At 42.0% G+C, this 25,198-nt stretch overlaps 1 protein-coding gene across 1 annotated transcript in view; it reads right to left on the bottom strand.

Moving 5' to 3' along the window:
• Positions 1-1,714: 1,714 nt before the first annotated feature.
• The window catches only part of OSBP (oxysterol binding protein), a 62,435-nt gene continuing 38,951 nt past the window's right edge, over positions 1,715-25,198 (bottom strand). Inside the window, exons 8-14 of the mRNA XM_073597073.1 lie at positions 21,270-21,515; positions 15,443-15,563; positions 15,197-15,300; positions 13,950-14,045; positions 13,704-13,873; positions 9,423-9,643; positions 1,715-8,225 (exon numbers count right to left, since the gene is read on the bottom strand). Of these exons, the coding sequence (XP_073453174.1) occupies positions 8,083-8,225; positions 9,423-9,643; positions 13,704-13,873; positions 13,950-14,045; positions 15,197-15,300; positions 15,443-15,563; positions 21,270-21,515 (1,101 nt within the window). The 3' untranslated portion in view covers positions 1,715-8,082. The remainder of the gene's footprint in view (positions 8,226-9,422; positions 9,644-13,703; positions 13,874-13,949; positions 14,046-15,196; positions 15,301-15,442; positions 15,564-21,269; positions 21,516-25,198) is intronic.

A 25,198-nucleotide genomic window follows, 5' to 3' on the forward strand; every position in this document is an offset into this window, starting at 1 on the left:
CTATATACTGTCAGGGATGAAATTTGCAAGCTTCACGTGAGGCGAAAAAAGCTTTCCATGTACTGTGGTAAACCATCCTGTCTTGGGAAGGGTAGGGATAACTGCGTCTGAACCTCCCACTATCCCTAAGGACTTGGGCTTCAACAGCCATGCCGTCAAAGCCAGCAATCGTAAAATTTCAATAGCCATGCCAATGCCAGCGACCATAAAACAGTACAAAAGATTGGACCATACAGCAGCAAATCTGGCAGATCTGAAAGAGCCTATGGCTCAACTGCTAAAAGATTTACAGTGCCTTGCAAAAGTATTCATCCCCCTTGGCATTTTTTGTGTTTTGTTGCCTCACAACCTGGAATCAGCATGGATTGGTTGAGGATTTGTATCATTTAATTTACAGAACATGCCCACAATTTTTGAAGATTTTGTTTTTTTTTTTATTGTGAAGAAATTGGACAAAATAACAGAAAAAGTCAATGTGAATAACTAGTCACCCCCTAAGGTCAATACTTCGTAGAACCACCTTTTGCGGCTACCACAGTTCCAAGTCGCTTTGGATAAGTCTCTATGAGCTTGCCACATCTTACCACTGGGATTTTTGCCCATTCCTCCTTGCAAAACTGCTCCAGCTCCTTCAAGCTGGATGGTTTGCACTTGTGAACAGCAATCTTTAAGTCTGACCACAGATTTTCTATTGGATTGAGGTCTGGGCTTTGACTAGGCCATTCCAACACATTTACATGTTTCCCCTTAAACCACTCAAGTGTTGCTTTCGCAGTGTTTGGGGTCATTGTCCTGCTGGAAGGTGAACCTCCGTCCCAGCCTCAAATCACACACAGAGTGGTACAGGTTTTGCTCAAGAATATCCCTGTATTTAGCACCATCCATCTTTCCCTCAACTCTGACCAGTTTCCCAGTCCCGACTGCTGAAAAACATCCCCACGGCATGATGCTGCCACCACGTTTCACTGTGGGGATGGTGTTCTTTGGATGATGTGATGTGATGTGTTGGGTTCGCACCAGCGTTTTCTTTGATGGCCAAAAAAATCCAGATTTTGTCTCAGACCAAAGCACCTTCCTTCATACATTTTGGGAGGCTCCCATGTGCCTTTTCGCAAACTCAAAATGTGTAATTTTGTTTTTTGCTGAAAGTAATGGATTTCTTCTGGCCACTCTGCCATAAAGTCCAACTCTATGGAGCGTACAGCTTATTGTCATCCTATGTACAGATACTCCAGTGTCTGCTATGGAACTCTGCAGCTCCTCCAGGGTTACCTTAGGTCTCTGTTCTGCCTCTCTGATTAATGCTCTCCATGACCGGTCCAAGAGTTTTGGTGTGCGGCCGTCTCTTGGCAGGTTTGCTGTTGTGCCATGTACTTTCCTTTTGGTTATGACAGATTTGCTGGTGCTCCTAGGGATCATCGAAGATTTGGATATTTTTTTTTATAACCTAACCCTTACTTGTACTTCTCAACATTGTCCCTTACTTGCTTGGAGAGTTCCTTGGTCTTCATAGCAGTTTGGTTAGTGGTGCCTCTTGCTTAGGTGTTGCAGCCTCTGGGGCCTTTCAAAAAGGTGTGTATATGTAATGACAGATCATGTGACACTTAGAGTGCACAAAGGTGGACATCATTTCACTAATTATGTGACTTCTGAAGGTATTTGGTTGCACCAGAGCTTTTTATGGGCTTCATAACAAAGGGGGTGAATACATACGCACATGCCAATTATCAGTTTACTTCTGAAAAATAGTTTTATGTATATATTTTTCTAATTTTACTTCACCAACTTAGACTATTGTGTTCTGATCCATCACATATAATTCAGATTAAAAAAAACAACGAACTAAAGGCTGTAATGTAACAAAATAGGTAAAAAGCCAAGGGGGTGAATACTTTTGCAAGGCACTGTACAATGTTTGCATACCTCATGCTTAGCTAAGCAATTGTGATCTGGAATACCTCCATCTTTATTCTGTGCAACAGGCAAGGAAGAAGCTGTAGTGGAGGGAAGGCATAGATCAGGGAAAACAGATCCCAAGGAGTTACATAGTAGGTGAGGTTGAAAAAAGACACAAGTCCAACCTGTGTGTGTGATTATATGTCAGTATTACATTGTATATCCCTGATGTTGCGGTCGTTCAGGTGCTTATCTAATAGCTTTTTGAAACTATCAATGCTCTCCGCTGAGACCACCGCCTGTGGAAGGGAATTCCACATCCTTGCCGCTCTTACAGTAAAGAACCCTCTATGTAGATTAAGGTTAAACCTTTTTTTCTTCTAATTGTAATGAGTGGCCACAAGTCTTGTTAAACTCCCTTCTGCGAAAATTTTTTATCCCTATTGTGGGGTCACCAGTATGAGATTTGTATATTGAAATCATATCCCCTCTCAAGCGTCTCTTCTCCAGAGATAATAAGTTCAGTGCTCACAACCTTTCCTCATAACTAATATCCTCCAGACCCTTTATTAGATTTGTTGCCCTGCTTTGTACTCGCTCCATTTCCAGTACATCCTTCCTGAGGACTGGTGCCCAGAACTGGACAGCATACTCTAGGTGCAGCCACTTGTAGAGCAGGAGAATTATCGTTTTATCTCTGGAGTTGATCCCCTTTTTAATGCATGCCAATATTCTGTTTGCTTTGTTAGCAGCAGCTCGGCTTCGCTTGCCATTGCTGAGCCTATCATCTACTAGGACCCCCAGGTCCTTTTCCAGCGTAGATTCCCTCAGAGGTTCTCCCCCCAGTGTATAGATTGCATTCACATTTTTGCCACCCAAATGCATTATTTTACATTTTTCTACATTGAACCTCATTTGCCATGTAGTTGCCCACCCAATTAATTTGTTCAGATCTTTCTGCAAGGTTTCCACATCCTGCAGAGTAGTTATTGCCCTGCTTAGCTTAGTATTGTCCGCAAATACAGGGATTGAACTGTTTACCCCATCCTCCAGGTAATTTATGAACAAATTAAACAGGATTGGTCCCAGCACAGAACCCTGGGGGACCCCACTACCCACCCCTGACCACTCAGAGTACTCCCCATTTATCACCACCCTCTGAACGCGCCCTTGTAGCCAGTTTTCCATGTACTCATCCTATTAACCATGCCCACAGACTTTATCTTGTACAGTAAACGTTTATGGGGAACTGTGTCAAATGCTTTTGCAGAATCCAGATACACCACGTCTAGGGGCATTCCTTCATCTAGATGGCAACTCACTTCCTCATAGAAAGTTAATAGATTGGTTTGGCAAGAACGATTCTTCATGAATCCATGCTGATTACTGCTGATACCGTTCTCATTACTTCTAAAATCTTGTATATAGTCCCTTATCATCCCCTCCAAGAGTTTACATACTATTGATGTTAGGCTAACTGGTCTGTAATTCCCAGGGATGTATTTTGGGCTCTTTAAATACTGGTGCTTCATTGGCTTTTCTCCAATCAGCTGGTACCATTCCAGTCAGTACCAGGGTATCAGCTACAAACGACTGAAGATCCCTGGTTTGGGACACAAACCTGTGCAGTTTGTTAAATCTGAACGCCAAAAGATCAACATCTGGTGTTCATACATCTGTAGTAATGCATGATTAAGAAACAACATTTTCTAAATACCACTACTTATACTTCCTGCCATCATATGCACTGGAGCGCAATGAAATACCTAGTACTTATGGATATGGGGAAGCTTGCGACTCTCTCCTCTCCCCTCATATTGTAGTTCAGTGCCAAAGCTGGGTGTATTAATAAACCTGCATGTCAAGAGGATACTTTAACTGATTTTGTATTTATCACAAATCAGCTATGACTATGGCTGTCAAAGGCAGAAATGCATTAGCATGATTGTTAAAGGTTGTTACTCACTTTAGAATGTTATTTTGAAGGAGATCACACCAACTCACTACTTATTGGGCATTTCAGCCTGGAAGAAACTTTAGCTCTGCACTCCAGGATTCAGAATTCCTAATTTGGTCGAGGGGCAGAGCAGATGTTTGATCTATTCAGCAATGCAGTATGCATTAGCAGTGAATCACTAGGCCCAAAGGCTATCACATGGGTGGGTTTATCCCTTGCCTTGTGTGACCTCTGACCAGGCTAACTTGGAGCTTTTTTCATTGTAGCTGTAATATATGATCTACATGCCACAAAACTTTTGCTATAAATTAAATGAAAAAAGTAATCTGGGAACTCAAGAAGTGTCATCTGATCTTTATTTAATTTAGTATTTGCACAGAAATCAAGAGATGGACAAAAACAAAAAAAAAAAAAAAAAAAAAAAAAAGGTGAGAGACAAATAGTGAGAGGTAGAGTGACAGAAATGAAAAATATACATTATATATATATTTATATGCGGCGGGGCAGGACTGACAGAGCAAAACCCTCAATTGTTCGCCCAAAAAAAATAAAATAATTAAAATTATATTAGAGGTGTCAGACATTGTACAGTCCCCGGCCTTCCTCTTCCCCCACAACAAGACAAAAAAAAAAAAAAAAGTATGCACACAACAAACCCAAAAATCACGGAGATTAAATCAAACATAAGGCAGAAGACAGCACCCCCACCCACCCTAGCGCTCAAGGCAGGGGCAGTGAGATGGTTCGGAGACCTGGTGAAAAGGAGTTCTGGGAGCAATGCTCTGCAGACTGAGATTTGGGCTCTGGAAATGCTGACTAGGTCATATAAGAGTTAAAACTAGTCATGGGATACACAAGCATTAAAGTCTACCCATTTACATAAAGGAGATCGGTCAGAAGACATGGTAGCTGCTGTTGCCTCTCTGACTTGCTTCTCTATTTAATGAGATGCTGACAGGGTATAAAACGCGTTGGCAATGGCAGCTCCCATATTTTTGTTATGATACGTCTGCGTTAGGTAGATGCCAAGTTAAGCTCCAGACTCCTGACAGGGTAGATTTTGGCCTTTTTTGTTACCCAAGCAAGTAGTCTATTTTCACTTCAAGCAGCATAGCGCCGCAGTGCAGTCTATCTGAAAACACTGCTGTTTCTTGACTGGTAAGTACCCCCAAACATAAGACTGCTACTTAGATTTACTGTCAAAAGATGGCAGTTCACCCATGAACTCACAGCTGTAAATTACCTTTTGAGTTTAGGGCCAGCTCATCCTAATGTTTATAGTCTCAGATAAAGGACTGTAGTCTCTGCTGTGTTTTGACCAAGCTAGGTCTTACCTGCTGCAATGAAGACCTGATCGGGTTGAAACTTGCCAACTTGCAATATAGTTATTCCTAATTTTTTGTGAACAGTAACCTTTTCTATGCAGAGAAGCTTGATTTTCGCTTGCTCACATAGGCTGCTTTGCCAGCATGACACTGCACCCAACAAAATCAAAGTAAAGAAAAAAGGACAGTCTAGTGGTACATTGCAAATGTCCACAGCATAACCAGACTTGCTTTGATGTGCTTAAACCCTGCTCAGGAGACAGAAGCAAATCCATCTACAGGTTTGTGAACCTAGCATTGCACAGGGAACTGGATCTTGCTGATCCTCTACAATCCTGATTTTAGATTTACTGAGCAAATTCATTTGTTCAGCTCTGCTCCACTGTCAAGTCTGTTCCGCTGGACATATGTCTGTGGAAAAAATAGAATTTTTCTGTACTTGTAAATAAGGTAATGAACTACGTAAAAGGGCTAAAATTTTGAGCATGCATGTATGACAACTTTGTCATCCTAATGGCCAGGTGATACTGGTGATTCAACACATTACCAACAGCAAAATCACCGTAATGCAACTGCCACTTTACCTAATAGAGGTTTCTTACTAGCAGCGATAAAGCCTTCCCCACAGATAGTTTGGGTAGAAAGTGTGTGGTGCCACAGAAAGGAGAGAATGGCATTTTAACTGTTTGGTCACCAGAGAGGCATTGAGAGTGGCAAAGCTCCAGCCCCTGGTGCTCAGCAATGCTCCTCAAAGCTTTCCATATTTCAGCTTGCCTCAAAGACAAACCTTTTTAAACTAGATGCTACTAATACCTGGTGGTAAAGATATGCACTGTAGGTGGGCCTTTCCCACTAGACTGAAGCACTACTGTCTTACACACTTACAAATGAATGCTTCTGCCTGCAGCAAGTATCAAAACTTATTAGTGTGACCCCCTGCTTAAAAAGGACTGTAAAAAAAAAAATAAAATAAACCTGCCCCCAGGTATGAAGTGCATGTATCTCTGCTTTCAGCTCCTCCACTCTGCTCAAATGCTGGGCTTTCCTGATTAAGCAAAACTTTGTCACTGCCTGGTAGTGTTAGAGCTTGCTGGCCCACTTCTGTCTCGCAAACATTTCTTTTAGCTGATCACGGTTATAGGTCACCTCACTGGTTAATAGGAATGTGTGGGAGAAGGCAGTAGAGAAAGCTATCAAAAAGTGGCAAAACTTTGCCCAATAAACATCATGGTATTTGTGCAGAGCATGGGGATTGAAAGTGCAGATGTGCCTGCACCTGTCAGCATTTTTTTTGATACTGTAAAGAAAAGTTGGAATTTTGTTCGGATTTTGCAATAATCTTAAAAAAATGAATTCTTGTATCACAGTTTTGCAAATTTACTTACAAAAAAGATTTACTCCCTTAATGTTGCTTCCTTTGGTAGAGTTGGCTTTCAGAGCAACAAGGACCACTAAAAATCAGATAATTGGGCATATCTAATTTCATTTTGAGAAGTCAAGCCCAGTACACAGGCCTGGGCCTTCGACCCTTCTGAAGCACAAAGCAATTGGTTTGAAGACCAATAAAGTAAAATGGTATTTTAAGGTACCACAAAGTGCCTGCACTTTAACAGCAATGCTAGTGGATAGAGAATATTGGATGACAGGGTCACTTTAAAAAATGTCAGAGTTCTTCCATTTCATAGCGCTTTTTTCTTTTTACGGTTGACAAATTCCTGCTGGTCATACATTACATTCCTTTCATTGGTCTTCAGTGGTCAGAGAAGAAGGATTCTACTGGGGAAACCACACAGCAGTGAGTTATTAAGGTACAAAAGGAAAGAAGTTTTTCTTTGCCTACAGATATATAAACCGTGCAAATAGTAATTGCTAGCAGTAACTGTTAGCTACCAAACTCAAAACTGATTTTATCCACATATTGTAGCCAGTGGACTGCCGATTGGCAGCTATGGATGCGGTTCTCAAAAGGGTAACCCCCCAAAACTTGTTATCTCAGTTAAGGGCAGTTCTCCCCAAGAACCTTCTGGCTCTGACATATACCACCAGCAACTTCCAGTCTTTCTTGTTGTTTAACAACTGCCCTCCTGGAAACTTGAAGGTCTTACTACTAGAGTCCCAGAGAGGAATACAAAGCCAGCGAGTAACCCAACCAGCCACTTTCCAAATTGGTTATACTAAAGCTGTGCAACTCTTTACATTTCTTAGGTAGACCCTATAGGTTCTCCACTTCCCCCATAAGTTGCAGCCACACCAAAAACGTCTCAGTTTTACTGATGCATGTTCTATGCATTTCGCCTATCAGAGAACAGGAGACTGACCAGGGAGAACCGCCGCAGTGGGATTGGCCCAATGGTTGTCACATTTAGCTGCTGAAGGAAGTCCCTGATAACAAGCCAGTTGGTGATTCTACTCAGTAGTGCCTACTCATTACACATACAGTAGTTATTACCTGCCCCTTTAAATAATCAATTTCGTGGTCATTGTATGTATACTGTAGGATTTGTTGCCCATGTACGGCATAAGTGCTTTTAAATTATGTATCGCAGTGTTGCCATAGGCATTCTTATACATGAAAAAGATACAGTGGGCCTTGTTTGCCAAATGGCCCAATAGACTTCTTTCTTATTGCACCAAGATAATGAAAGTGATTGGTTATTATGGGTGACAAGAATACTGCTTCTGCAAAAAAAAAAAAAAAAGTTTGATGGATAATGCTTGGATAGGCCATGAGTGACAGAATTGGAGCAAAGCATCATGGAAAATGTCTGCAGAGCATTGCCCTGTCCAAATAGGGGGCTGAACTAGGGTCAGTAAGGCATCACTGAAGGTAAAAAGAGAAGGAGAGAGCATGGGGTGGAAGAGGACATGGGAGGGGATCGAGATGTTGTCACTTCCCATTGTCCCTTAAAAGATATCTGGGCAGGTACTCCAATCCTGCCGTTCCTTAGCATCCCAGTAAGTGCCGCGGTAGATGTGCATCATTTCCTTGGTCACAGGATCAATCTTGCGGTCAAACCACTGTGGTTTGTAGGGATCCACTGGAGAATCTAAAAAAAAACAAAAACAACAAGGTAAAATTAAGGAACGACTCCAGTCTAACAAAGTGTGACTATCTGCAATGATCAATATGCACGCCAAATATCGGACACCCTTACAAACTATGTCTGTGTGAAACATACACGCTATAGGAAAAAGTAAGTATTGCACTTAAAATCACAAATTGCCTTGAAATTGCCTTGTGATCCGGGCAAACCAGCAGTGAAGAAAAGGGAACCCAAATGATTCCAGCCAAAGATGGTGAGAGGTAAAGGCTTATTCATACCCTGTGAAAAGACCTGCATTGTTAACTTTATCCATACAGCAACTTTTTTTCTCTTAATGCTAAAGGTCAGTTGTATCCTTTTGTTTTAGGTCTGTGCCAAACCCCACTGCCAAGTTTACGATGTCTGAGTAACATGTCCTCCTGGGCCAGGCTGGGGCAATCAGGATCACTGGAACAACGTCCACCCAAATGCTGCAAAGCAGATGCGGTAGAAGCTACAGTGGCAGAAGGGCATAAATTGGGGAGAACTGATCCCACTGTATCAACAGAGTATCGACTACGAAACTCTCAAGGAAACCTGGTTTACATTGAACCTGGTTGCCAGAGGATCCACATCTGGGTTTCCTTACCTTTGGCATTCCCTGAACATGTCTGGGTGAAAAGCCCCCCGTATAAAGCACAACTTTCCAGGCACCATAATACCATCTCTGGAAACCACCATTGTGTAACCATCTGAACTACATGGTAAGTGCATCCATAGTGTGGTTGACCAGGACCCTCCAATGTCAGGGTGTGGAGGGAGCTGGGCCATCTCCGGTCTGGCCATTACACAGCAAAGTCTGGGGAAATCCGTCCAAGTTTACAATTTTGCACTACAGATAAAATATGGCCCTCAGCTAAAAGGGACATATTTTGGGTAGAACCAGTTTACAATATTCTTTAGCAACAAGATTAATGTAGGTTGGAGAACTTTTTAAAAGACTGTCTAATACCAGATCCCCCTATACTGCCCAGCACATATTGTACACAGAAGCAGCAGCTGGGGCACAAAAGGAGCTGAAACCCAGAACTAAAAGTGGGGTTACCTTATGTAGCAACTAGTCACAAAACAAACCAGACTACCTTTGCTGTGACAAACAGAATTCTTTCAAACATTTTCTTTCCAAGTCTTTATGACCGGGAGTTTGCTGTTTCCTCTTACCACTTTCTCCAGCCCGCTCTCTCTCCGCTTCTCTCTTCCGCCTTGCAGTCCTCTGCTTTTCCTCCAGTCTCTGTTTCTCTAGATTTGCTTCGTCCCAGTTGCCGTTCTCCATCAGCCTCTGGTCAGGACGCATGCGGCTGTCTGTGGGAGCGACGCCTTCCTCGGGGGCATTCAGTGTAAGAGCTAGATCCGAAAAGTAATACATATACTCTGCATTCTTCCTAAAGTCAATGATAAAAACAAGATTAAAGCGCACCGCTCATGTACTGATAAACATAAAGCTTTAAAACGGGAGTCAGCAACCTGCAGGTGACTGTTAGATCGCGGTTAGGGCTTGCTGACCTGCCATTCCAGAGCATCAAACAGAGTGCAAAGCAGAGGAACTACTTGTAAAGCTGTAGTAGGAAGCAAAGCCGATGCCTCCTCTGTAGTGCTGGCTCCTGTCCCATGCGGAGTGATACCAACTGCACTCCACCTCTTATCCAAGCTAGTGGTCTCCAGAGTGGTGCCAGCAGCAGGGAAGAGATCTTTAGGTCAGTGTGAATCAATACACTGTGCATAATCGTATAGGTCTTCTATTATATCCTGTGGGTTTGGTGCACTTTCAAAAAGTGCACTACACCTGCATGATAAAATAAAAAAAGTCTATGGCAAAGCACAGCTAACCCAGGAAAGGAGGGATTCCCCTGTCAACACTGTCTGTGTTGATGTGGGAATCGTGCAAATTTCTGTCAACCCGTGATTGCAGGACAGAAATTCACACGGTGTATGAGCTGCCTAAATCTTTAAAGTCGTATTGAATCCAAAAGCAAATATTACATTGCATCTTAATTGTTAGATGTGGTGGCTGAATTCTATTTCTTTTTAGACTTTCTTTCCCAGTTTTTCACCTTGTGCTCCAGCCAGTAAATCTGTTGTTTTTCAGTTACAGTGAAGAAACAATTCATTTAACATTGAGAGGGATGCTTACAATAATCAGCTTTTATGTTAAACCTTTATCCCAAAAGAAAAAAAAGAAAATAAAAACTGTTGCCTTAACGGCTTCCAAGGTGTTACTTGGAGTTTGGCTGCCATTAGTGTATAAATCTGTTAGTACATTTAACACTCCCCTCCCCCAGATTGACAATGCCACAGTGCAAAAGTCCCCCTGTGCTTTTTCGTCCAGATTGGGCGGACTGTAATAAAGGAGGTGTGTTGCTGGCCAGATCACCAGGGGAAAACAGAGGGGGGAAAAAAAATTCAAAAAATAAAACAAATGCATCCACAGCATCTAATGACTGGTAAACTGCAATATAATACATTTGGGTTTAAAGTTGAACTAAACCCATCAACTTAAAGTGGAACATTAGTCAGAAAATAAAAGTCCTGCTAGATCACTTCAGGCTGGCAGCTTTTCCAGGTATAGCTATATAAAACATTAAAAATAATTGCCTATACTGTATAAAATCCAGTAATACACGGTCTCATCGTGCTCAGTTGCTCTCTATTTTTAGGCACTGTGCTGAGTTTTTAGAGGCCGATCTGCTGACAGCCTTAAAGCAGAATTAAACCCCCTTATCCTTTACAGCCAAGGAAGATGCTTCTGTTTGATCTGCAACTGCCATAGTGCCACACGTGATCAGTTATGATCCAGCCATTTGATGATTTGACAGTTTGGTTGAGGACACAAGCAAATGCGACAGTTAGCAATACCGGCATTCCAGGAATGTAACTTTTTTGAGACGATTAAATCGATGGGTTTAGATCTGCTTTATGATTTACTGCTGGCGTGCTGGTCTTCAGCAAAATGGCAGAATCCAGCAAGAAGACACAGTAGCAATGCTGGAGGCAATTTACAGCGCACAACAATTTTGGTAGCATATTAATGTGGAATGTATGTTCCTTGCTAAGGAACATTATTTTTTTATCAAATTCTTATGGGTAAAGTTTTTCTTTAACGGTTTGAAAAATGTTACATTTCAGGAATGTTGGGAATGCTAACTGTTATATTTGCTCGTTCTCTCACCCACTGTCAAAACATCAAATGTCTGGAGTCAGAACTGATCACATGTGCAGCATCATAGCAGTTCCAGAACAAACAGAGGCGAAGATGGCAGCTTCCTTGGCAGGATAGGAGGGTTTAGTTCCTCTTTCATTTTTGTGCAAGTCCTTTTCATGCTAATCTCATTATGGCAGCATTGGGAAGTTAGTGAGGGAAAGAGTGAGGATGAATGAGAAATGAAAAGTGGAGATAAAACCCACAAGAGCAAAACTGGAGTCAACAAGTGGCACAAGAATTGTTAGTTGTCTTCACTGGCCCATCACTTTTTACAAGACCCCTTAGAACATAACTGCAACTAAAACCTTACCCACTAGCACTGTATACAGAAAGGAGGTAAAGCTTAACCACTTGCCGACCTGCCGCAGTATATATACTGCGGCAAGTCGGCTCTATTGCACAAAATGATGTACCTGTCTGTCATTTCGTGCAATAGCCAGCGGGGACGGCCAATCAGCGGGTCCGGCGGACGCGATGTCTATCGGCCACCCGCAAATCGCTCCCCAGAGAGATAGAACGCCGGCAGACCGCCGTTCTCTCAGAGATGAGCACAGTGATCTTGTGTTCCTGCTAATCAGGAACACGGATCACTGTGTTCATCAAGTGGGTACATCCCCCACACAGTTAGAAAGCATCCCCTAGGGACACACTTAACCCTTTGATCGCCCCTGGTGTTAACCCCTTCCCAGCCATTATATTATGTATTACTGTAGTAATTTCACTGGTTCCCAAAAAAGTGTCAAACGTGTCAGTTAGGTGTCCGATCTGTCCATCGCAATGTTGCAGTCCCGCTAAAAATCGCTGATTGCCGCCATTACTAGTAAAAAAATAAAGCCCGTAGTTTGTAGACGCTATAACTTTTGTGCAAACCAATCAATATTTGCTTATTGGGATTTTTTTTTACCAAATATATGTAGCAGAATACATATTGGCCTAAACTGATAAAGAAATTAGATTTTTTTTCTTTATTGGGTTATGTTTTATAGCAGGAAGTAAAAAAATATTTTTTTTTCAAAATTGTAGCTCTTTTTGTTTCTAGCGCAAAAGATAAAAACTGCAGAGGTGATCAAATACCACCTAAAGCGCCCCTGCCCACTAAAATCAATGGGCAGCACCACCAAAGTGCCTGCATAGCGCCTGTAAAGGGCCTCTCCTGTCACTCCAGTGTGAAAGCCTGAGGACTTTCACACTGGAGCGGTGTGCTTGCGGGACGTTAAAAAAAGTCCTACAAGCAGCATCTTTGAGGCGCTTTAGGATCAGTGTATACACCGCTCCTAAAGCGCCCCTGCCCATTGAAATCAACAGGCAGCACCTCCGAAGCGCCGCTTTGCGGGTGCTACTAATCCTTTATTCGGCCGCTAGCGGGGGTTAAAAGTGCCCCACTAGCAGCCTCAGTGTAAAAGTGCCCTAAATTTGCATGCGCCCATGAAATGGCGACAAACATCAGACCCTATATTTTCCATAGGCGCCACTTTAAAAGCCACCTATAGGTCATTAGCGTTACGGAGGAGGACCGGTGCTAGATATATTGCTCTTACTCCGCCATGTGCAGCAATATGTAACATGTGTATAGTAAACACTCCGGGAACTGTGGAAAGGCCGAACAGCAATGCCACAAATAGGTAGTGGTGATCCTCTACCGAGAATGGCAGGAACCATTGGTGGGGCTGTGAAATCGAGATGTGCACACACGGGCACCTTCTTGACACCAAACATTCCTCCTGATGAAGTTAAGCAATCACTGACTGGGTAGATTCTAACCTGAGCATCTGTACTCTCAGGATTTTGTATAGACCCTTGAGGTCCAGAATGGGTCAGGCGTTTTTATTTGGCTTGGGAACTGTAAACAAGCTGGAATAGAAACCAAGAGACCTCTCCCCTTCCGGGACTGGAAAGGGTTTAAAATCATAGTGTTGACCTACAATGGGTTCCTACACTTCCTATCTACCAGTGTATTACTCACCCAGAGGAGTCAAGTGCTGTGGAGCAGAGTTGCATTTTTCTGCCCATCTGATATATCAAGACATGATATGTGGAAAACCCCTACCTCTTCCTCCAACCTGGTATGGTGAATACAGGCAGCCAAGCAAAACACATGGGACAAGTTTAGGACCTGCCATTGTAAACCATAAGAACACAGTAGTGCTTTACTGTGCGCTGCAAAAGGACTGGTGCTCTTTTATTTCAAGGTAACCATAATCTAGAGTATAGACCTAGTAAAAGTACACTGAATATACACATACGGTAACGGATTTCTTCTCCATAGCAGCGTCCTGCTCTCTGGGGCCCTTTCCCCTCCTCCATTCTCAAAATTGTTGTTAGAAGATACAGTTGCGCACTCCATCCTCTCATCCCACGTCCCCATTAGAGTGTAGTGCAAGCGTCCACTTGCGTCCATCACCTCCCCAGTCACCTGTAAGATGACAACATGTTATAAGAGGCTCAAGTGCGCCTGTTACAAAGGGTATATAGTAGTGTCACACACTCACCTTACGGGCTATGTCCCGGGAGAAGTAGCTGTAAGGAGCAAACTTAAGCTTACACTTATCTCCCGTCTTGTGATTTACAATCTCTATTTCACCTGACTGTGAAGACATAAAAACATATAAAATTATGAAACATCACTGAAACATCCTTTTCTCTGAGCTCAATGAAGGCCATAGCCAACTCCATCCCTCTACTGATTTGGCAGTGTTCTTAAATGAATGGAAGAGAAAAACGTACCAGTCAGCCAATAAGTGTTGGTAGACGGATAGTCAGTACAAGTCATACTTAAAGATGTACAGCCAAAGCCCACGTGGCCATACTTCTCCTATGGATCACAGGAGTGCAGTTTATTTTGCACTCCTGTGACCCGTTTTCAGCTGATAGCAGGCTGACGCCACAGAGCCAGGTCCTGGCTGGTCAGGACCCACCCAGGAGCCTAGACAGACACCTGGCTCAGCCTCTTAGCGAGCCGCTTACGGAGCACTGAGAACTGAGCGATCAGCAGTGTTTGATTACTCGGTTCTCAGTCTTAGAGCCAGCAGGGGAGCCATGCTGCATCCACCTAGGTATGATTAAAACAAAAAACGCACAAGAAAAAAAAAAAAACACCTTCTCTCTGAAAGAGCAGCTCCCAAGCTCTTCTTTCCCCAAGAGCATAAAAAGAGGACAGGTGATTTTTTTGCAGTTGTTTCAAAGTGAAACTGACGTGTTCCTCTAGTTAAAAGAGGAACAAAAGTCTCTCCATTGATTTTGATTTGAAATAGAGCCAAAAGATTATTAATGTATATTAAATGTAAGGTTAAAAATACCCACAGTACATGCATAACTAGTTATGATACTTTTACATGGAGATAGACAATTTTTGGTTATAAAGTTTCTCCATTGACTAATGGTCTGCAGCCTCCTACCCCCATACTTTTCTATTGGAAGGTGAGGGTGCACATTACATTTTGTAGCCACAAGAAGGGTACACATGGGTTGGAATGGGAGGCCAGTTATCAATCAGGAAACTGTTAATAGAATTATCTAAGCCCCCATGCTTTCTAAAAATAAACTTAGTAAGCAGGCTGGAACCTGGGGATGCCCTTTTTATGAAGTGGTGCTAGCCAAGGTGAGCTCAAAGAACCATGATTTCCCTCCCAATAGAATGGCCATTTATAGATACAAGAATGGCATTTTGTGAATGTGGCATACCAAACAGGGTAAGGACAGAAGTGGTGTGATTCTGTGAATAAAGAGTAAGTCGCACCTGGTCGATCCATAATTTTCCTACAATGATATTGTGAACAGTTGTGGTCACTTTCTTCCACGCATAATGGTTCCCAGAGTTGTGAAATATACAGTGTATGGTACCTAAGAGGAAAAGCCAAAAGTCAAAAAAAGAATATAGAAATTCCATACAAAGGGTGCTTGGAATGTGACAAACTACTACCAGCTATATAGTACGACTTGGATAAATGAGGGCCTACTCAGACATCTGGACTGGGGCACTTACCAAGGGGCATGATGGAGAGATATTTCCCTCTGAACTTGCTTGTGATCTTGATCTCCTGCCGCAGGGTCCATCCATGACGAGAGTCTGCGTGGTGTGCTGCAGCAGGGGGGTGATGGCTGACCTGTAGCAGACACATAAATGGTCAGGGACAGTGCTTGACACCTTTCACAAAAGATTCACTCATCACTTTTCTAAAAGTGATTTACACTTTTCACCTAAAAGTTGATGTACACTCTACTTGGATGGCATTTAACTTGCTATAGCACTATGGGGGTGATTTCTTAAAGTGGGGTTCCACCCAAAAAAACAAAAATACCTGAAAAATTGTAAAAAACAAAAACAAAAAAACATTTGGATATATATTTTTTTTTTTTTTACTTACCTCTAAATGCCTGTTGCTAGGTGGTCCCTCGTAGTCTGCCTCTTCCTTTGCCTGGGCTGGTGACATCACTTCCCCCTCGGTACAGGAAGGGCTCAGTACTGCTCCCTCCCTCCTGTCAATCATCTGGGACCCATTACAGGTCCCAGGTGATTGAGCGGCCAATCACGGCGCGCGGCGCCGCTCGCACATGCGCAGTGGGTGCCAGGCTGTGAAGCCAAAGCCCGGCGCCCACAGTTGAAACGCCGGCGCCGACGAGCGGAGGGGGGGGGGGGACAGGAGCGGGGCTTCGATCCCCCGCATCGCTGGACCCAGGGACAGGTGAGTGTCCAATTAAAAGTCAGCAGCTGCAGTATTTGTAGCTGCTGACTTTTAATTTTTTTTTTTTTTTAATGGACCCCCTGGGTGGAACTCCTCTTTAAAGTTGGAGCATGCAAAAATCTGGTGCAGCTCTGCAAAGAAACCAGTTTCCAGTTTTTTTTTTTTTTTGTCAAAGCTCATTTGTTCTAATTGTTCAATTAGAACAAGCTTAAAGTTAGAAGCTTGGCCTGGCCTACAGTGTTTTTTTCTTTTCCCAATCCTCCTGTAGGTGGTAGTATAACCTGACAATTTGAGACTTCCTTTGTCCCTCATTGGACGAACAAGAAAGGACGTTTTAGTTTACTTCATGAGGCTTGGGCATCTGCATCACATAGTATTTAGATTTGACACTTGTTTATACGGTCATAAAAGGCGCCTTTTAAGCCAGTCATAGACAGCTGTATGTGCAGGCTACATATACCCAAGTTGATCGGCCAGCCTACAGGATTTTACATGGGATTATCGCTAGTGGCTGTTATAGCTGTTAGCAATAATCACTGTGTTCTCCCACTGGGGTTGGCTTCTCCTGCTGGGAGAATACAATAGATTGGTGGGAGGAATTCCCCTGTCAACACTGTCCCTGTGGTTGCAGGAAACAAATTTGCTCTGTATATAGCCGGCGTTAGTTGTACTTTGAGGAACGCAGATGCATTCTCTCTATCACCAGCCTACTAACCAAACAGTGAAAGAGCAGCAGCAGACTGATGAAGTTATCCCTCCCATCCCTTCCATCAGCATGTCTATTGTCAACATATTTGCATGATTGGTTTCCAGTCCTGCCCACCCTCCCCCAGTATTGTATACTGGCTTGAAAGAAGCTGATACTAGGCCAAATTTGGGTACTTATAAAAGTCACATGTAAAAGGGTTTTAATATCTGCTTGGAGCACAGCTGAAATTATGCCAGTTTTGAAGGACCGTGCCAGCAACTAACTGAAAATTCTGGATAAAGTTTATCTACAATAATTAAACTTGGTAATTTAGAATGAATTAGGTCCGAGACAACTAATCGATTATGAAAATAGTTATCAACTATTTAATCGATTAATCGGCCAGCCGAATAGTTGGCCTGCATACAGAATGCGTTGTTTACATATCAGGAAATACAATGCAGCACACATACAGCTCAGTACACCGTCCATACATGTCAGTAAGTGCCTGAGAACTTGTGAATGTGTGAGAAGCAAAGCCTCATGGGACACGAGGCAGTAGTGAGGGGTTTCTCAAGTCAGTCGTTTTTTTACCTTGCTATTGGGGCACTCTATACTTTACTTTGCAGCTTGCATTTGGGGCACTCTGAAGGCAGGAGGAGCCAGAAGCGTCGGTGGGGGACCCCAGAAGAGGAGAATCAGGTGTGCAATGTGCAAAACCATTACAGAGCAGGTAAGTATAACATGCTTGTTGTTTAAAAATAATCCTTTTGAAGACTGTGTGCAGGGAAGATCAGCATCTGAACTCAGAGAAGGTGTAGGCTGATAGACTGAAGGTAATATAAAGTAGAAGGTCGACCGATATATCGGCCAATATGTGGCCTTTAAGAAATCGGCATCGGCTGATTATTATGCAAATTCGGCCGATTAAGACTGACCGCAATGCGCCCAGTCGACCCAGAAGTGTTCCTCTTCCCTTCCCCACACTCCATTGGCAGAGCGGCACTTGACGCTTGCCAAAGCCACTGAGTGTGCGAAACTGACATATGTAACTCAATGCAGAGAGAGAGGAGCTGTCAAAATTCAGCGTTGATGTCGGGGGTGGGCGGGCCCAGCAGCTATCAAACACAAGCCAATGGGATGGGATCGCAAAAATCGGCATCATGTATCAGCCATCGGCCGCCCCGATGTCCAAATATCGGCATCGGCCAGAGAAAAACCCATATCAATCTCTCTATAAAAAAAAAAGCTATTACAATTACATTTAAAGTAAACTATTACCAGTATTGTGCATTCTATTTATCATATCCATGGAAAAAAAAAAAAGTCAGCTTTTAGTACTACTTTAATATAAAAGATTCATATCTCCCTTCCACCCTTCATATAGCTTCATGTCTCATAGTTAAAATGCCCATATATCCTACTTCTCTGTGTATTCTTTATTATATATATATGAAAAGTAATACATATTATTACTTTCACTGTTTCACAGTAAAAACTAACCCCTTATAACAGCGATTACAATTATATGCTCTTTTTGTACTATAAAGGGCTAATTTTAGTTTAACCCCATTATGACAGGTGATACATAAAAAAGCACACTGCTGCTACTACTACTACTACTAAACGTCTTAGGCCTGGTTCACATTTATGCGTTTTTTGCAGAAACACTCTACAGTTCATTCAACATGGTTTTCTATGGGACACGTTCACATCTATGCTTGTCAGCCGCTACGTATTTGGAAAGGGTCAAGGACTTTTTTCAATGCAAAACTGCTTTTTTTTTTTTTTGGCTTTTTTGGTTCAATAGATTTCAATGGAGAAGCTGCAGAAAAGCAGGTAGTGCATCTTTGCAGCAACTTGCATTTTTTAGTCTGTCCAACAACAAATTGGCCAAAAAAAAACAAAGGATGCAAAACGCAATTCGCAGCAAAATCGCATGTGCAAAACGAACACCAAAAAGTACTGCAGAAACGGATCAAAAACAAACTGCATAGGTGTGAACCAAGTCTTATGCTGGCCATACATGTATAGATTTTCATTACGAAAAATCTTTGTACATTCACTGAATGAAAGAATGTCGTTTGAAAATTTCACTTGCTTTTAAACATTTTTAAAATTAATGTAATTTCTGAACAAAAACCACATGCACTGTCTGAAAATTCCTTTGACCAAGAAGTTTTCTGTTCTGCTCCTTCGAATTTTCCCATCACTGTGATCGAAAACGTACGTCAATTTGACCCCTCTAACCATTCGAAAATAAAAGGAAGACACTGTTTTTGTATGGCCAGCATAAAATATATTCCAGTTCTGTCTGAAAAAAAATCTGCAAAACAGTCTTTAATTTTTTTTCTTTAAATAAAAAATTTGATCTTCGCGTCTGATGATATTTACCAGATTCAACCTCTAATAGTATATACAGTACAGTGACCCCTTGGTTCGCAAACAGAAGAGTTCACAAAAATTTGCTTTGGTTCATGAACATGAGCCACTGCTATCTTCCCTGCTCTGACACATTCATATTGAGAAGAGCAGTGCAAGATGATTCTTAGGAGAAAGAGTCCACTCAGATAGGGGTTTCGGCCCCCTGACTACCATAAGGGTGGGCTCACTTGATGGGCAATCATGGAAAAACAGTTCATATGAATTCTACAACTTTATCATGCCCTCAGTCCAATCCCCATACAGTTAGAAAACATGGAGGGAACACACATTTAACCCCTTGATCGCCCCCTAGTGTTAACCCCTTTCTTACCAGTGTCATTTACACAGTAAATCAGTGCATTTTTATAGCATTGATCGCTGTAGAAATGTCACTGGTCCCACAAATGTGTCAAAAGTGTCCAATCAGTCCGCCGCAATGTCACAATACCGCTAAAAATCGCAGATCGCCTCCATTACTAGTAAAAGAATTAAAAAGCCATAAAACGTTCCCATACTTTGTAGACGCTATAATTTTTGTGCAAACCAATTAATATACGCTTATTGCGTTTTTTTTTTTTTTTTTACCAAAAATATGTAGAAGAATATATATTGGCCTAAACTGATGAAGAAATTTGTTTTTTAAAAAACATTTTTGGGGATAATTATTATAGCAAAAAGTAAAAAATATATTTTTTTTTTTCAAAATTTTTTTGTGTATAGCGCAAAAAATAAAAAACTGCAGAGGTGATCAAATAGCACCAAAAGAAAGCTCTATTTGTGGGGAAAAAAAAAGGACGCAAATTTCAATTGGGTACAGCATTGCATGACCGTGCAATTACCAGTTAAAGCAACGCAGTGCCAAATTGTAAAAAGTGCTCTGGTCAGGAAAGGGGTAAAACCTTCCGGGGCTGAAGTGGTTAAAGAGGAGCTATAGTTTTTTTTTTTTTTTTTTTAAGATGAACATGAAAAAGGGTCAGCTTAATGTAAAAGACCGTATGTAATACGTTTAAAATCCTTTTTTTTAGTACATACATTTCATATACACACATACATATACAAAAAAAAAAAAAGTTCAGAACGGATTAACCCGATTTACAATAAACTCTATGGGAAAATTTGCCTCGGTTCGCGACCAGAGTCGTTTTACGAATTAAGTTCACGAACCGAGGTATCACTGTATATCTTGTCTGTCTGTTATTCTCAGAGTGGATTAAAGATTTTTCTCCCTAACCATATAGTTACCGTATTTAAATCGGCGTATAACATGCACTTTTTTCCCCTTAGAATCAGGGGAAAATCGTGGGTGCATGTTAAACGTCGAACCGCTGCCTCGGAGGGGAAGGAGGGAACCCAACGCCGCCGAAATAGACAGAGCCGAGTGTACTGTGTACTCGGCTAGGCTCGGCTCGCAGTCACACCCAGTCCCGCCTCCTAGCATTTACGTACTGCCATTGGACCGGTGTTATGTCCATCATAGGAACCGGGCCAAGGGGCGGGACTAGGCGGGACTGCGAGAGGAGCCGAGCAGAGTCTAGAGGAGCCGAGTACACAGGACATCCAGCTCTGTCTATCTCGGCGGTGCAACAATTTAAAAACGATCATGCTGCAATTTGGGGCAAGGCAGCAGATGGACAGTGATTATTCTGCAATGATGGGCAAGGCTGCAGATGGACACTGATAAGGCTTCATTGATGGGCATTTAAAATGTAAGTTTTTTTTCTTAAACTTCCCTCCTAAACTTGAGGTGCGTGTCATAAGCCGATAAATACGGTATTTATATTTACCACTGCACATAGATATTTAAGAATAAATTGCCATTTTTTTTAAACTTTACATATTAACTAAATTAAATTATACATCACACTTTAAAGTTAGTATCCGATTAATCGAAACAATAAAATCGACCAACCAATCGATTATAGAAATAATTTTTTAGTTGCAGCCCTAGAATGAATCATCATGGCTTGCAAAAAAAAAAAAAAAAAAAAAGGAAGAAGAAGGACTACATTGCAGACCTGCTCACACAGCGAGCGGTAGCCACAGTCTTCCATTCGATCCAGCTCAAAGGTCTCTCCAAGCAGTGGGTTGAAGGGTTTGCTGACGCGGAAGACGGTGGTGGAATATGAGGATACGGTAAAAGCAGCCACTAGACACAGTTGCTCAAGAGCACTCTCACATTGAGCCCCCCGGTCCAGCAGGTGGTAGTATTCCAGGTCCTCAGTCAGACGCTGAAGCATTGAGAGTGGCTCGTTGAAGTTTACCTACCAAACAAGGGGGATGCAAGAGTGTTAAATAGTACCTCTACGACTACTTAAAGCAGGCCCAGACAAACATACAACTTCACTTAAAGCAATGTTAAACTTAAATAGCAAATACCATAGCTGTTTATACTCACCTTCCCTTCACTCCCATCGCCACTCCAGCACTCCCATATAGGGAAAGTGCACAGCCCTGCACAAACTACACTTTGAGTCGATATAGTGTAAAATACTCACCATGCACTTTAGCAAAAAGCTTGAAGTGTCTACTTTCCAAAAAGGGGTCATTTGGGGGGTGTTTGTACCATCCCTATTTTAGGGCCTCCAAAACTGTGATAGGTAGTCAGGAAATAAAATGCGCAAGTTACGCCCTTTGAAAGCCTGAAGGTGGCCATTTGATTTTGGTCCCCTGTATGCGGCTAGGCTCCCAATAAGTCTCACACATCTGGTATCCCCATATTTGCTCCCTTTTGGTATTTTAAAAAAGTAACTCCTCCTTTGTTAGAAAGAACAAAAAACAAAATCGCGCAGGGAAGGTGCGTGGGGGTGGCACGTTGCTGCTGTTTGGGAAGTGATTGAGCGACTTCACTTCCATGTGAAAGCCGGCAATTAGCTTTTCAAATACACACACTCCCAGCCAGTATAGCTGCCAGGATCAGGTTTTAAAACACCAAGGGGAATAAAGCAAAAATGTATAAAAACCTTGTGAGCTGCTATGTGAAATAAAAAAAAAAAAAAAAAAAAAATAACAAAAGCTGCCAGCACTCCCCACACTTCCCAACCATGCGATAATGCAAATCAAAGACAAAATAATGAGTGCAGTGCTAAAAGTAAACAATAAATGCTGTGTGTCCCACCTAAAGTGGATACTGCTGCAATAATCAAATCCTCAATGAAATGTACCAGTCCTCATAAAGTGCACTGTGCTACAAGCACCTCAAGAAATCCTGACAGCAATAAGTGAATAATAAAAATGAAAGTGCAATGTGCTAAAAACACTCCTATAACAATCACTGAATTAGTGAACAATGTGGCAGTCCATTATATAGTAAGTGAACACATGATCTTCATTCTGATCCACTGTTGTGCATATAAATCAAAAATCCTTGTGCTGACCTCCACCAGTTGTTCCCTCACCTTAAGGCTGCATTTACATTTGTGACAATAATCAATCCTCTGAAGTACTCCTGTTCCTCCTTTCTTTAAATTGTGACACTGGCAGCTGATCCCCTCTTAAAGTTTTCCTTCCTGATAGTTTACCAGAGACCTCCACTCTCATTACCCATATGTAAAGCAAAAGCTGGCGATAGATCTTTTTTATAAATTTATTAAACAATCGTGCAACATATATACACTCACATTTTCCAAAGTAAAAAACAGCCTTTGTAACAAACATCCTGTGTGTGAAGATGATGGTGTCACCTTAGAACCGGCTCTGCAGCTCCGGTTAGCAGGGTTCCCTCCACTCGTCACACCAAAAAAAAAACTTTCCTGGTTACTTCCTCGTACGTCAGCCCCTCAAGTCCCTCCTACTAGTTTCGTCACCCCTCGTGACTTCCTCTGGGATATATGCTTTTCATTAGGCCTTAAGGAGAGGGCACGACTGGTGGAGGTCAGCACAAGGATTTTTGATTATATGCACAACAGTGGATCAGAATGAAGATTATGTGTTCACTTACTATATAATGAACTGCCACATTGTTCACTAATTCAGTGATTGTTATAGGAGTGTTTTTAGCACATTGCACTTTAATTTGTATTATTCACTTATTGCTGTCAGGATTTCATGAGGTGCTCTTTATGAGGACTGGTACATTTCACTGAGGATTTGATTATTGCAGCAGTATCCACTTTAGGTGGGACACACAGCATTTATGGTTATTTGCTTTTAATGCTGCACTCATTATTTTGTCTTTGAAGGGGAATAAAGCGGTTACATATAAAATTAAAATCATTTTACTATATCTGTTTGATAAGTGCAAAAAATACCTATTGTATCTGCCAGAAATCCAGTGCTGTCCTGTTTATTCTGCAGTGTTATCTCAAGATATCTTATCAGCCCTACTCAGTTCACTTCTGTGGACTACAGAAAACACCCCCAGCCCTAAGTTATATAGATGAAGAGAAATGGAGGTTTATTCCATTCCTAATACACTTCCTGTGAGAACGCTGCTTCTCTATACATACAGAGTACAGGGAGGGAGTGCTGTTACCCTAGCCAACACATCTAAGGAATGGTAAGCTGCAATATGTTACATATATGTTCTTAGGTTTACACACCATTTAATTGTTTGCAGCAAATCCATAATAGGTCTTTATTCACAGATAGATAGTTTTCCTCAGCATGCTGAAGCATGATGTGGCAAGTAATGGTACTTGACCTATCTTTTTCACCCTATTGTGCTTCAGCTTTTGTACCTTTGCATGCAGTACCACAAGTGAGAAATCTGTACACTAATGGCAGTTATTTGCAAATATCAAACAGACTCCAGCGGCCATTTAGTTTGAACACAGTTCTGAGAGAAACATGGAGGATTTCTTAGCTGACCTCTCTGGGAAATAGTAGTTTTGCCTGACTGTCATGCTGAGCCTCTGGCTTCAGTACTTTAAAGTGGAACTTTACCCACAACAACTTGGAGCAAAAATAAAGGTTCTTTAGCAAGGAACATTCATTCCATATTAATAATTATGCTCCCAAAATCAGTGTGTGCAGTACATTGCCTCCAGCATTGTTCCTGTTCCTTTTTATTGGAGGCTGCTATTTTGCTGAAACCGATCGACGTCCATTGACTCCAATTTTAGGCACAGTGATGAAAAATAGATTGAAACTGAGCATGTGAAGAGCAGGGTGAGATGGTATATTGCTGGATTTTAAACAGTATAGACACTTTTTTTTAATGTTTTACATAAATGAATCCGCAAAAGGGGCCCGTCTGAAGTTTTCTAGCAGGACTTAATTTTATGGCTATAGTTCCACTTTAAGTGATAAGAACTTCTGACATTTCTCTGTCTTTAAAGATCTGCATCCGTCCCAGACAACCAAGACAGTGACAAAGGATTTTGATGCCAGAGGGTCAGTATGACAGCCAGGCAAATAGCAATGCTAGCCCCATATGACTCTCAAATAGTTAAAGCTAAACTCCCAGGTCATTTTTTTTCTCCTATGCAGTGGGGCTTTGCCCACACTGCATGGGATAACTGCTTGTGTTTGTCTACGGGATTGGAGAGCTGAGATATACTTACCTAGTCCTCCAAACCTCAGAGCAGTCCCTGCGGCTCCTGTCCCCCCACAGCCTAGCAGTCTTGTGTGGTGGACTATTCCTGATGTCATCACGCCCATAGACCTGCTCTAGATGTGAAGACGTCAAGAACAGTCCACCATTGGATTGTGGGGAGCACAGTTTGCTGCTGGAGCAGAGGATCTGGTGTGTATAAGGCCAGATAACCCATGTAGTGTGGGCACAGCCCCACTGCATGGGAGGGGAAAAAATTGCCCGGAGTTCAGTTTTAAAATAAACCTGTCACCTTCTAAAACTTGCTAAACTGTTTACGGAATAAAACTGGTGAACCTAGAGGAACCTATACTTACCATCCAACAGGATTGTGAGCCTTAAAACTTGTAGTATTACAAAATGCAAAATCTCATTCCAGCTAATGAGGAAAGGAGTGGCTTGTTCCCTCCAATG

The sequence above is a fragment of the Aquarana catesbeiana genome, linkage group LG08 (assembly GCF_042186555.1).
Source record: "Aquarana catesbeiana isolate 2022-GZ linkage group LG08, ASM4218655v1, whole genome shotgun sequence".
NCBI lineage: Eukaryota > Metazoa > Chordata > Amphibia > Anura > Ranidae > Aquarana > Aquarana catesbeiana.